This window comes from Lepisma saccharinum, chromosome 4, assembly GCF_977018435.1.
Source record: "Lepisma saccharinum chromosome 4, izLepSacc3.1, whole genome shotgun sequence".
Taxonomy (NCBI): Eukaryota; Metazoa; Arthropoda; class Insecta; order Zygentoma; family Lepismatidae; genus Lepisma; species Lepisma saccharinum.
In genome coordinates, this window is record NC_139232.1 from 9,584,595 (window position 1) to 9,597,858 (window position 13,264).

General features: G+C 39.1%; 1 protein-coding gene across 2 annotated transcripts in view; it reads right to left on the bottom strand.

The window, feature by feature from the left end:
• Positions 1 to 4,672: 4,672 nt before the first annotated feature.
• Positions 4,673 to 13,264, bottom strand: part of LOC145987091 (UDP-glucosyltransferase 2-like) — a 154,428-nt gene continuing 145,836 nt past the window's right edge. For both annotated transcript variants that reach the window (XM_083121563.1, XM_083121562.1), the window contains exons 4-5: positions 9,471 to 9,690; positions 4,673 to 5,971 (exon numbers count right to left, since the gene is read on the bottom strand). In XM_083121563.1, the coding sequence (XP_082977689.1) occupies positions 5,728 to 5,971; positions 9,471 to 9,690 (464 nt within the window). In that variant the 3' untranslated portion in view covers positions 4,673 to 5,727. The remainder of the gene's footprint in view (positions 5,972 to 9,470; positions 9,691 to 13,264) is intronic.

Consider the following 13,264-nt stretch of genomic DNA (forward strand, 5'->3'; position numbering starts at 1 on the left):
TTCTTAAATATACTAAAACGTCTTACTTTGGTAAAATAAACGTAAAATTGAAAAATCTCTCTCTCTCCCTCCCCTCTCTCTCTCTCTCTCTCTCTCTCTCTCTCTCTCTCTCTCTCTCTCTCTCTGTGTGTGTGTGTGTGTCCAAAATTTAATAAAAACACGTTCAAATCGTGTTATTTGACTAAATATTAGAATAAACTTGTGAAATAGAGAGGTAAAAGTTGAGAACACACACTTTTTGTGTCGAAAATATAACTAAAAGTCTTTCCTGAATAGTATAAATAGTGTTATTTTGGTAAAAATAGGTATAAAATTGTAAAATAATAAGTTAAAAAATTGTAAAAATATATTTGCGAGTCCAAAATTTAATAAAACATGTTGCCTGAATAGTATAAATAGTGTTATTTTGGTAAAAGACTAACATAAAGTTGTAAAATAATAAATTAAAGATGAAAAAAATCTCTTTGTGAGTCCAAAATTTAATAAAAAGTCTTTCCTGAACAGATGAAATTGTGTTATTTGAGTAGTAATAAGCCTAAACTTGTGAAATAAACAGATAGAAGTTGAAAACACACACTTAGTGTGTCGAAAATGTAACTAAAAGTCTTTCCTGAACAGATTGAATTGTGTTATTTTTGTAAAAATAAGCATAAACTTGTAAAATAATAAATTAAAAATGGAAAAAATTGTTTGTAAATCTAAAATATAATAAAAAATGTTTCCTGAATAGTATAAATAGTGTTAGTTTGGTAAAATAATAATTTAGAAGTGGACAAAATACACTTTGTGTGTCCAAAACTTGAAAAGTAAACAATTAAATATTGAAGAACACAGTTTGTGTTGAAAATATAATAAAAACTCTTGCTAGAATCGTTTAAATTGTGTTATTTGAGAAAAAAATAAGGATAGGCTGGGAAAATGTTTGACATAAAGTCAAAATTTAGCAAAAAATAAACTCAATATTATGTTTAAAAACACGCAGTAACATAACATTTACTAAGTAAATCAATAATTAATAGGTCCGAGGATCGATACCCCGTGATAAAAGCAAATAGTGAAAACTGTAGGCTCAGTCCCTGATAGCTCTCCCTTCTTCATAGTACAGATAAAAAACCCTTACGCTTCGTACTCCTTGTTCAAAGTAAAGTTCTCGCTCCAATCTAATTGGGTATCCATAAATCCTTTTTTTCTTGTGTACTAGGCAACCTTGGACTACTTAGACAGAAACCTGTTCTAACATGCAAGCGTTCTACCCTAAAACACGCGCTAAAGCGTCCTGTGCCTTAGAGGCAAACCTGAGCGGAATATTAATTGGCGGCGGAAACCGGTTCTACAAGCGAAGCATACCATCAGAGATTTGACCTAGATCGCGCAGTCCCTGACATCCTTTGTTGTCTGGTTCAATCCCTCCCATGCCCTACGGCGTTGCATACCTTTCACCTGTTCTTGCGTTCTGATTAACCTTGGGAAAACCGGTTCTGATTGATCAATCGATTTCTTTCTTTGTTCTGGCGTTCTGACGTCATTTGACCTAGATCGCACATCCCCCAAATTCCTTTCTCGTCTACCTGCGCCGAGTTCACCGTCTCCTGTCTAGCGTGTCGTACCATCGTCTTTCATACCATAATAAGATTATTACATTGTACACTATAGGCCTAACCATTTATTACCGTTACATATCATAGGTTCGACTACCGGGACCATCTTCTTTCGTACCATTAACACCGTTCATAGCGTTTCATAAACCATAAAAACTTATTTTCAATATTATAAACATTAATATTATCGATTTATACATTACATACTTTGCAGTAATGAATATAAAACCATATGCATAGCGTTTAGTACCTCTAATTACCTTCATATTTTTCATAAAATAAATAATTAAAAATTCATAAAAGTTATAAACATGCAAATACATAAATGTAAATTATTCTAACGATATGCAAATTTATTGTAAATTATGCAAATGAGTTCTAAGTACGTGCAAATAAATTCTAAATACGTGCAAATAAATTGTGAATATTAAACGCCCGAGGGCAGGTCTTGGCGCTTAGGTTACAAATTACATTTCGATCTACATTTTTTAAGAACTAAAATGGCTTTTACTTTACAGGACTAGGGGAGATGTCAATACTGAGGAATCAAGCATGCTCTTTCGGTGAATTCATAATGGTTACACACTGTAAGAAATTTACTTCACAGCATAATTTATAATATGTATTGGAACATGAAATAAAACGCACATTCAAATAATTACATTTATTTATTAAGGAACTTGAATAACTTCCTCGCCCGATAACATTAAAAGAAACAACTAATTATTACATAAGCATCAGAGTGACTCAAGGTTACGTTTCTTCTAAATTGATTTCGGAATATTAATTTATTTCTGTCCAAAGGAATATGATATTCCTGATAGTAATTTTCAAGCTACAAAACCTCGTGTATTTATTTATACAAAACTCCAGATTGTATTAGCTAGTACGGTGGAATTAGGATGCAACCAGGGAGTTAGTCATAAATCAGGAAAAGAAAAAAGATAACGAGGTAGTCGCGCCCATTTGACAGCGCCATCTACACGGCAATTGCAATAGCATCCCAGTATTTATTTCCGATCGACGCTTGAGTTCCCCTGCATTTTCTACTGTGTTAACCCTTGCTTTTTTATTCCATTGTTACTCACCATGCGAAGTTTGTATTGTGTGACACTATTTTATTTGTTGTACTTTTGTATAATAGATACAATGATACGCATGCAACAATTTTCTTGCAATACAGTATTGATTCACTTATGAACTTGGGATAACAGTAATTGTTATATTTAGGAATATATCATCATTCAAAGTATTTTCAATAAGATTAATCCTCCACGATGTTGATCTTTACTTAATTAACAATTAATTAATATCAATAACTAACCTTTTGTTGTCTCTTCAGGCAGATTCACGACATAACAAATAATCCAGAATTTGCCTTTCACAAGCATGGTAGACATTTCGTTTCCCTCTTTAGGAGCTGCATTTGCTTCAACAGATTTGCAAATTTTAGAATAACAGTAGAATTGTTTTGCACAATATACCACCAAATGATTGTCTCCAGAATGACTAGTCACTCGAAGAAATAACGTCGAATGTCAGTGACAACCAAAATGGAAAAATGATGTGTGGTAGTCATTCCTTCATTTTCCTTCCTCACAACGAGCGCAAGGAGAGAAATGTCGATTGATTGATTAATTGATTGATTGATTTTGATATTGTGGGCACTTCACGCAATACAGGCCTCTTAACTAAAACAAAATTGAGGACCGACCGCTAACTTAAAAATAATATATCTCTATTAAGAGCACTTCATTATTCAATTTTTAAAATTAATAAATTCAATCATTCTTTAACACGAGCTACACTGTCTCTAAGGACTAAAATATTCATATTTACCAGTGGCGGCGATTACGGGAAGCGTGGGAGGGCAGTTGCCCCCCTTTTTTCACTTTTGCCTCCGCACTTTGCTAAACCTTATCTACCAATGAAAGTAAACTGTCCTTGCTCTCCAATTTTGTAACCAAATCGCCGCCACTGAATCCTTTACATCTTAAAGGCTGAGGCTGCAAAGCGGCACTCAGCGCACAGAAGGACAAACACAAGACGATTCCTATGGAGGATAATACTGGCCACTGGCCCAGACGACAGAGCCTCGTTGGCCTGAAATATTGCAGTTACCGGAGTGTTATACGTGGAAGTAAGGTTGACTATTGAGTGGCTTACCAGAAAGTCGTCCCTTACACCAGAGGTGTATATTCAAGGCTATCAAGGCTATCTGCGAAGCCCAGACTCGGTGAATAAAATACAGAAAAAAATATCTATCAGAAAATGTGCATAAAATTGATCATTTCAATAAGAAGATGAACCTGATTTCTTAGAAGTTGGAAACATACCCCGCTTTCTTTGAATTCGCGAGGCTGCTGGCCCAGCGCCTGCGGGCAACTACACGGGGGGGGGGGAGGGAGGGCAAGCTTGACAGGGCTCCGATTTATGTTGCAAACCAATTTTTCCCAGCATGTAATTTCCCCAGGAATGGGGAATTTTGAAGCCAAATTATCGCAGGCAAGGGGAAAGTTTGTCATGTGGCATGAACACGAACAACATTGAACGCTTGCAGAATAGTTGAAAAAGAGGTCGTTGGCCTTCAAACAACTAGAGATACAGTGAAGAGTAGAAAATTGTTGGCTGAGCGGGAATGGTTTATGAGTGCATCTAAAAATTACCGAAATGGCAAGAACGAGTTCTAGTCTAAATCGCGTCGAGTGGTCTTGGTGTGTGGAAATTCTTTAGAGGCAGCATGTGAATACAGGAGTGAGTGGATTGTATTTTTGTGAATGATATGTGCTGTGTTGTGTAGTGAACTGAAATGAGGGACATAATTAACAAGCTGTCTATTCGGCTTACCAATGCCGATAAGCTCCAAATCGTTGTGGATGTTTCTTGTATGCCCACTTTATGAACAGATAAGCTAATGGGGATCGGACCTACAGTTAAAGTGGTATGTAAATCACCATTCATCGAACCCGGGACCCCTTAGTTTCAAGGTAACGACGTTACCACTGCGCCAACAAGGAGTACCCGAACTTAAAATCGTGAAAATAAGTAGGTTGAAATTTATTTTTATTCTTGTATATAGGCCTACATAATATTTCACAAGATTTCTTATTTATGCCAATAAGAATGGAATTCTTGAAATCCTTTCCTTACTGACAGTGTACATTTCCATGTTTTATTTATGAGGTATATATTCTTAATCACAGAGTCACATCACTTCAACCCGCCACCCCAAATGAGTTAAAAGAAGAAACACCCCCACCAGCAAATTTTTGTCCATTCGAACACTATGATATGGTGCGATAGCCCAGGTTCTTAACCCAGTATACGCCACTGTCTTACACCATGAGAGATGTGTCGAAATCCCTCGCTAACTACTCTCTTCTCCTTTAATGCAACGCTCAATTTTCATAATTAAACTAGTCTAATTATTGTTGCTAAGTATGCTATTTTAACATTTTGAACATTATTTGTAACCCTTTACAAGTACATTTATACGTGCACATAAACAGTGTGCTAAGTGGTGTTTGCAACAAGCAAAATCACCAAGTGCATATGTAAATCAATAAATCCTCAAATACAGAGATTTCAATATGAATACTTATACATTTGAATTGATTATATTTCCAACGCAAAAATATCACGAATGACAAATATAATCGAAAACACATATGTTTTAGTCACATGTTCACCACATGTTACTTGACCACATTCTACATTCTACCACCACCAAAAGTACGTTTTGAATGTTGAATTTTTGTTTCAAGTCCACTTTATAGGACTAATAGGCTAATCGGGACTGGACCTACAGTTTAAAGTAGGACCAGGACCACTATATGCCTCAATCGTATATCCAATCCGGGACTCTTTTAATCAAGGCTACCAATATGCCATCGGTGAGGCTCTGACATGTTGTGAGCTACAATATTACTAACCTTCGAAAAACATTACTAATCAGTAAACTGTATACGGCTAAATGCAGAATTTCCGTCATAATAATTTTTTTTTTCCTAATCAACGTGCTTGTTGTTGCGAAAAATGTCAGAATGGAGACGTTAAATATCCAAAAGAGATATACAATAATTTATATATTTGCGCATTATTTACTGTTTTTTTTAACACTAAAATAGAGCTACTTCATCCATAAACCATGACGTTTAATAGAGCATGTAATACTGGTCAGAATTCCAATTATTAATACTGTAAACAGGATAATATCAATCATGTATAAATTATACCAAGGCAAGTCTGAATACGTAGGATTAAGCGTTCCTCCATGTCTCATTACATGCTCGATCCAGTATACTGCAGTATCCAGTGGTGAAACAGCAGTGTCCTTCATTATCACAGATAACTCCATCGCTCTCATTCTGTATCTGAATAAAACGAAATACAACAAAATGTTAGTAATTGTTTTGTAATATTGATGGGTAATATTTGCAAATAAAATGTGTTAACAGGCGACATTCGGCACATTATTAAAAAAAATATTAAGTGGGAGGACGAGTGAGTGCTTGTGTGTATGTGTGTTATCTGTCCATATCATTAAGGACGTGTAATGTAGTTTTGAGTGAAAGCGAAAGTACAGCTCCTTGAATAACGTAGTGTGGAAAACGACCCAAGAAACTGGTTCCCGAGACGGATGAGAACATAGATGGCAGTGCGATCAATGTCGGTGCTAATTTTCTTATGAAAGTAATGCGGCTTTGTTAGTTTTTGGAATATATTATGTATATTTGTTTGTCTTGAAAGGCGGTACGTGAATTGATGGAAACAGTTATATTTGTGGAGTGATTTGCAGTCACGAAATGGCATTAATTTTGAAAGAAAAGTAAAATAAAATTAATAAATAAATAGCATGCGTGCGTAACACAAGAAGAAACATCGAAATGTGATTCCGGACGTCAAGTCTTGGACTGCGTATTAGAGTTTATCTATGTTATTAGAATATATATAGTATCCTGAGAGATATTTCATACCGAGGCGACAAACCACAAGTGTCGCTTGAAAGCGAGCAGTCTGAAATCAATGCAGCCTTTCGAACCGTAGGGACACAAACTCTGACTGCACCGTTTCCTCAAGGAGATTTTAGAGCAAATCGACACGCGACAAACGATACGAGGATTTCACACCAAAGCGACACGGGTCCTTCGGTCCAAGGCAACTTTGATACCGAAGTGAGACGCGACACATGTCGCTTGGAAACGAGCCAATCAAGAGCAACATTTCACATTGTAAAGGCATGACGGGCAGCATAGGCCAGCATTCGGTTGGTGAAATCCTCAAGCGATAAGTGTCGCGTGCCGCTTTGGTGCACAATCTCCCTAAAGTAAGACACTTATTGCATCGCGCATGCGCGAACAACAAACCACGGCAACACGTTGCAAGCTATTGAGGAAATGACTTAGTTTGAGCGACACAAAAGCGACAAAGCGACACGTGTGGTTATCGTGTCGCCTAGATCTCTTGTTCGCACAATTAGCAGCAAACGCTTGCTAATTGACTGAAGTGCCGCTTCAAGGCTGTCGCTTGTCACTTAGTTGGGAACTCCCCCTGTAGCGCGTCGCTTCGGTCTCAGCACACTTCCTTTAAGGAGCTTTCCGACCGAAGTAACAAGTAGCATGCGAATACGATATATGAACGTGTCGTTTGCTGTTTCGACCGTCATGCGCAATGAATGCTATTTTACAGTCTGGAAGTGTCTGTGTCACTAGTCACATCAGTGTGAACATCCCGTGTCGCTTGTCCCATTGGTCTGAAAGTTTCCTTACACTCATGTCGATGGCATTAAGGACGTTTTGTGGGTTTCCCCTTGTCGTTTCATGCAATCATCATTATCATCATTGCCGCGATTAGCTTAAAGTGGAAGAATAGAGACAGTAAATATAAAAAATATAAATGCTTCAGTGTGTATATCTTTAAAAGAAATGATGATGATGATGTGTATGAACCTAATTCATACACAAACATTTAGTTACCAAGAGAATTCCACGCGTATTTTTTCTCCCGTATTATTAATGAAAGTATAATGATAACAGGACGTGGTCGACTGTCTAGAATGTTCGTTAATATCTTCGCGACCACTGTACTAAATATCATATCAATTATCACATTCATAGAAATGCTTCATGTAAAATAATCAGACGTTGCAGCGAAAACTCCATTTACTTCCATTATAAGCAGACGAATACGATGCACCGAGACCAACACCAGCGCCTCTAGCGGTATCATATTCGAGTGGAACCAGCCAGAGAGCACAGATTTTCCACACTACGTTATTCAAGACGCTGTAGCGAAAGTCTTTATTATGCCATTGCAGATAATGTACCACAATAAATATGTAAGTTGAATTATCTAGATTTCAAAATTAATATTTTCCAAAAGGATAAAAACTTTTGTACGTTTGTATTAGAACCTCAACCAGAACGTTTAAACTGACAAACGTTTATACACTGTATAACATACAGATTAAACTCGACTGAACCTACAGTTTCCAGTTAGATTCGAACCACTCTGCTTTATGCTCCACTGGTGATGGAAATGTGGGGAAGGTGGTGCTTGATTACAAGCTGACAGCGTTAGTACTGCAATTTCCTTAATGGCTGTGTACTTCCTGTCAGTCTGAAAGTTACTGAACTTGAGGCCACAAAGCAGAAGGAAATGCAATACCTTACCAAGAGCAAGTGCACGTATTTTCAGTTCCCATTTCGAGTCTGTGGTTATTGTTCTCTTGATTTTAATGTTTAGTTTATGTAAGTTTATGTTAGTTAAGTCCCTACTGTAAATCCTCTTTCCCTGTATGGTTCATTTGATATCTACAGCAATACGAGAGTCATTAAACTCAAACCACTGCATTCTGTGAAACAATCAACCAATGTGAAATTTCTAGATCTGGGTCGATCACGTGTATTCGACGAGAATAGTAACTAAGGTGTGATTTAAATTACAGGACGTTCCATAGCTTTAATCGGAAAAAGATAACTCCACAAGGGTAAAGTGTTACAACCCAAAAGGTTCAATACCTAAATTACACTAAAATTCCTGAACCAGAAAAAATTAGTCGAACCAATTATATTAATTCCAAATACAGCTCCAACACAGCAACCCACCTGGCAAAGATGAACTAAATTGGTTCAGTATTCAATTAATACTATAGTATTTCGAGAATTATAGAATCCTAACATTCTTGCTTATAGCACGAAAACTGTAAACGAAATTTACTGTAGATTTTGTTCCAATATGAAATATCATCCGTTTAGAGTTTCATAGTTTCCATTTACTCCATACAGGAAATTATACAAATCAATTTTTGACTCAAGTAAGAGTTTTTTCTTTCAATTAATGCTAATTTTTACAAGTGAAAGATACATAAAACTTGTGTATTTTCCCTTGCGAAACACACGAACAATAAGAAAATATTTTTGTATTTACGTAGATAGTTCCATGTAAATCTGTGTTTGGGAACCAATATTGAATTAGTTTTGAATAGTGATTTTATGATCAAGTGAAAAGTTATCTTTAAGAGAAATAATAATCTGGCTTGACAACGTTAGCTGTCTAGATTTTTTTTCAAATTTGAATGAAACACGTGAGCAGATACTGAATATATTATCGCATGGAAGATGTCAATAAAATAAAGAGTTACAAGTAATATAGCTCTGTGATTTAAACTCTCTTTGAAGGTGATCAGTTTCTTGCTGACACTACACAAAGAGCGAAGTCACACAATGTTTCATACGTAAATGCTTTCAGTAGTCTATTGTTTAATGTTCGTTTTAAATTTGCACATGGGTACGTGTTAAGTAAGCTAATTTGATTTAATACAAAATTTGGTTTTATTGTGTTCCAAGGATACAAAAACAAATATTAATTTACCTTTTGTCATTGATGATTGTGTCGAATGCTTCGACGATGTCGTCGACAGTAAGCCTTACAACTTCTAACTTCACGGATGTTCCTCTCTGAACAGATCGAACGGCGTTGTCGTCTTGATCAAACCAGAAAGGAAGAACAACAGTTGGAACAGCATGGTACACTGCTTCCTGGGTACTAAATAATCCTCCATGAGTGAGAAAAGCTTTAATTTTCGGATGGCCTGAAAAAATATCATGTAACCTCTTTAAAATGCACAACGTGTAACGCCATAAAGAATACATGACTACACTACAGTCCCGTTTAACCGAATTTGATGGGACCGATGGTGCTTCGGTTGAACCAGAATAAAGGTTTTTTGATATACAGTACGTGCATTTTATTACGTACAGTATTTTGATATACAGTACATATGTATTTCAGCGTGTAGGCATAAACAAAAAGCTTACAATAATACGTAGTCATTTAACTCAAGAACATGAATTACAGGGAGCTGTCTTGTTAGCGGACAGTTCATGGAGTGAACGCAACTTGATTGGCATGTTATCTGGCAGGCAGCAACCAGTTCATGGACCGGACACATGTTCATCGACCTCCACCGCCCCGCTGGAAATTGTGTTACTAAAGGGTGGATGAATTTGTATTTACGCCCACTTTGTGCCAAACAAAACTTGTACATATCCTTACAATGAAGTGTGGAAAAGGTCCATACTTAGTGCCAGCCGGGGCTGCGTGCCTTCATCACATTCGGGCATCTCATTATCTGAAGGTGAGCCTGTCGTAGTGCCTCGCACCAGCAATGCGACAGGGGGTCCAAAGACCCACGTATGCGATAGACCCGCAAGGATAACCGGGCTTCATTTTGTGCTACGTCAAAAGTTCTTTACATGCTATCAATCCAGTTTCGGAACGAGGACATCGTCTTCAGATATTTAGACCTAGTTCCATCAGCAGCATTAAGCGAAGCTTCCTTGTCAAACAAGTAAGTTTTGTGTTACGTCAGAAGTTTCTTACATGCTGTCAATCCAGTTTTAGAATGTAAGACATTGTATTTAGAAACTTAAGCACATCACCATCTTCTTCATATTTTCTCGTATTTCTTGCAACTCGTTCGTCCAACTTTACATATTTCTTCTTTCTCTTCACTCCCTCCAAGTTGAGCTCCATTCTAATAATTTTATCATTTGATTCCTCGGCTTCCAGCTTCAAAAAATGTATAAGCTTGTTTATTCTAGGATGTGTGTACCCATGCGGCTGTTTATTTTGTAGTTGTTGATCCTGTGGCGCCGCTGGTAACAACTCCACATATCTATCGGCACAAATTGGTTTTAGAGCCACTACTCCACGAAGTAATCGAAAAATTTCGTTAATTTTTCGTCTGCTGGAGCCTGTTCGTAGACATGAAACCACCCTTCCTCTACGTCGCCCGGTTTCAGAAAGCGAGTGCTGCGCACATACGGACAGACAGTCTGATGTCCTCGCTTTCTTTGTACAGGGAGCTCAGACCAACTTCCTGTACCTTCCGCCAGAGGCTTTGCGACATGTGGAAGAAACATCCATGTGACTTCAGCGCCGAAAACCCCCAAAGCTGCAATAGCAGACGTTTCGAAGTCTATGGTCACATTCTGAGGGTCCAACCTGGTACCGCGAGTAGGATTGTCCGAAACAAACGTACATAGTACGTTTCCTTTTTTTTGTCTTTCAGTAAAGCAAAGAATACCGGCGCTATGTTGGACTCTGCTTCCGTGCTACCCAAGTCCGCGTGTATCGTGTACAGCTGTGCAAACTGCTTGCTACAGCTTTTAAAAGTTCCGTCCATGAAAAAGGTGTTTTGCTGTTCCAAGCTCTCCTTCCCTTTGACTCATGCGAAAACCAACATTCTGTCATGCCGATCTTCATCAGACAAAAGAAAGCTGCTTCCGTCAGACATCTTCATCAATTCTTCATGAAGAACAATTTCCTCGGGATACTTAGCTTCTTTCTGAACTCCTTGCGCCTTATTTCTATTTGCGTACAAGGAACTCTTCACGTGAGAAAATTTTGGAACACGTGTGACAAATTCGTAGCCTCTGCATTGTACAGACTGGAACTCTTCTTTGAACACCTGTGAAAAGATAACAAAATCGTTTTTTTTTTGTAAAATATACAGTTTGAATTAGCACCGTAGCTTTTCTTTGAGACAGAAATTTCTGATTAATCGAAAGTGCATTTGCATTTTTGTCCTAGAAATGGCAAATTCCTTCCACAATATACAGGGTGATTCTAAAGGTATAGTACAAACGAAAACCACAGATACCTCCCATGAAATAGAGACGAAAGTTCCCCTTCCACTTTGCCGAGAGATGCCTCCGTGAGGAGCTAGACAACGCCGAAAACGTGTGAAAATGAACTTCACACCTCTGTACAGCCAGTACCAGTGAAGATAGAAAGGCGGAACAAACGAAGTCAAAAGGAACACCAAACTCGCCCATCCGAAAAACTCTAGGCGGCAGCTGCGCAACGCATGCGCATGGGGTTCCACAAAGGAAATAGGAGTGTCCCGCAAGACAAGTGAAGGGAAAGGGTAGCGATCGACAACGGTAGGGAGAAAAGAAGCAATGAAGCATGAAGTAACAATTGCACAGCGGGAAACAAACACATGCAGCGCGTGGGGAGTCCCCAAACACAGTGGGGAGACACCGCAGCAAGAACAAAGCACGGTTCAACAAAAGAGAAAGAGGACCGGACGGAGAATGGTACCTGTCAAGGAGACAACAAATGCGGGACGAGGGATTCCCCGTAGCAGCACCGAGGGGATGTCACACAGAGGTCGTGCGCCAGCAGGACAAACACAGCAACTACGGGCACAGGAGGTTTATTGCCACGCAAAGGTGCACTTACAGATAGGAATAGTACGTAGTACGTAGTCGTACCCCGGACTGACGTTGTTACAAAAGTTGCTCAAATTGACGACCACCACATTCAATGCAGGCATTGCAGCGTCGCAGGAAATTCTGGCGAACCCTATCAAAAATCCCTGGCATGGTACACACCTCGGCCGATGCTGCAAGTATCCGCGCTACCAATGTTTCCTTGTCAAGCACCGGGGTCTCGTAGACGAGTGTTTTCACATGGCCCCACAAGAAGAAATCCATTGGTGTGAGGTCAGGCGAACGGGCGGGCCAGGGGACGGGGCCCTCTCTGCCGATCCAGCGCTGTGGGTAGGTACGGTGCAAAAGGGTTCGCACTGTGCCATCAAAATGTGCAGCCGCTCCATCCAATTGAAACCACATACGATGTCGCACGTTGAGGGGTACATCTTCTAGCAGCTCTGGAAGGACTGATGCAAGAAAGGTGCGATAGAGGCGGCCATTTAAACGTGGTGGCAGCAGGTATGGACCGATAATCTGTTCATCGATGATACCTGCCCAGATATTCACTGCAAACTGGGTCTGATGGTGCACCTCGACTGCTGCATGTGAATTTTCATAATCCCACACATGGCTGTTTCGGCAATTGAAGATGCCCTCACGGGTGAATGTTGCCTCGTCCGTGAAAAGCACATGGCGCAAAAAACTGGGATCGTCGGTACAAAACTGCAACAGTCGTTGACAGAATTCCACGCGTCGTGGGTAATCCCCAGCCTGCAGCGCGTGGACTCGCTGTGGATGATAGGGATACAGCAGATCATCATGAAGGACACGCCACACTGTCGACTGTGATACTCCCACTGCACGTGCAATGCTACGGGTACTAGTGGACGGTGTGTCGTCCACGCGAGCAAGTACGTGCTCCTCGACCGCCGCGGTGCGCACATG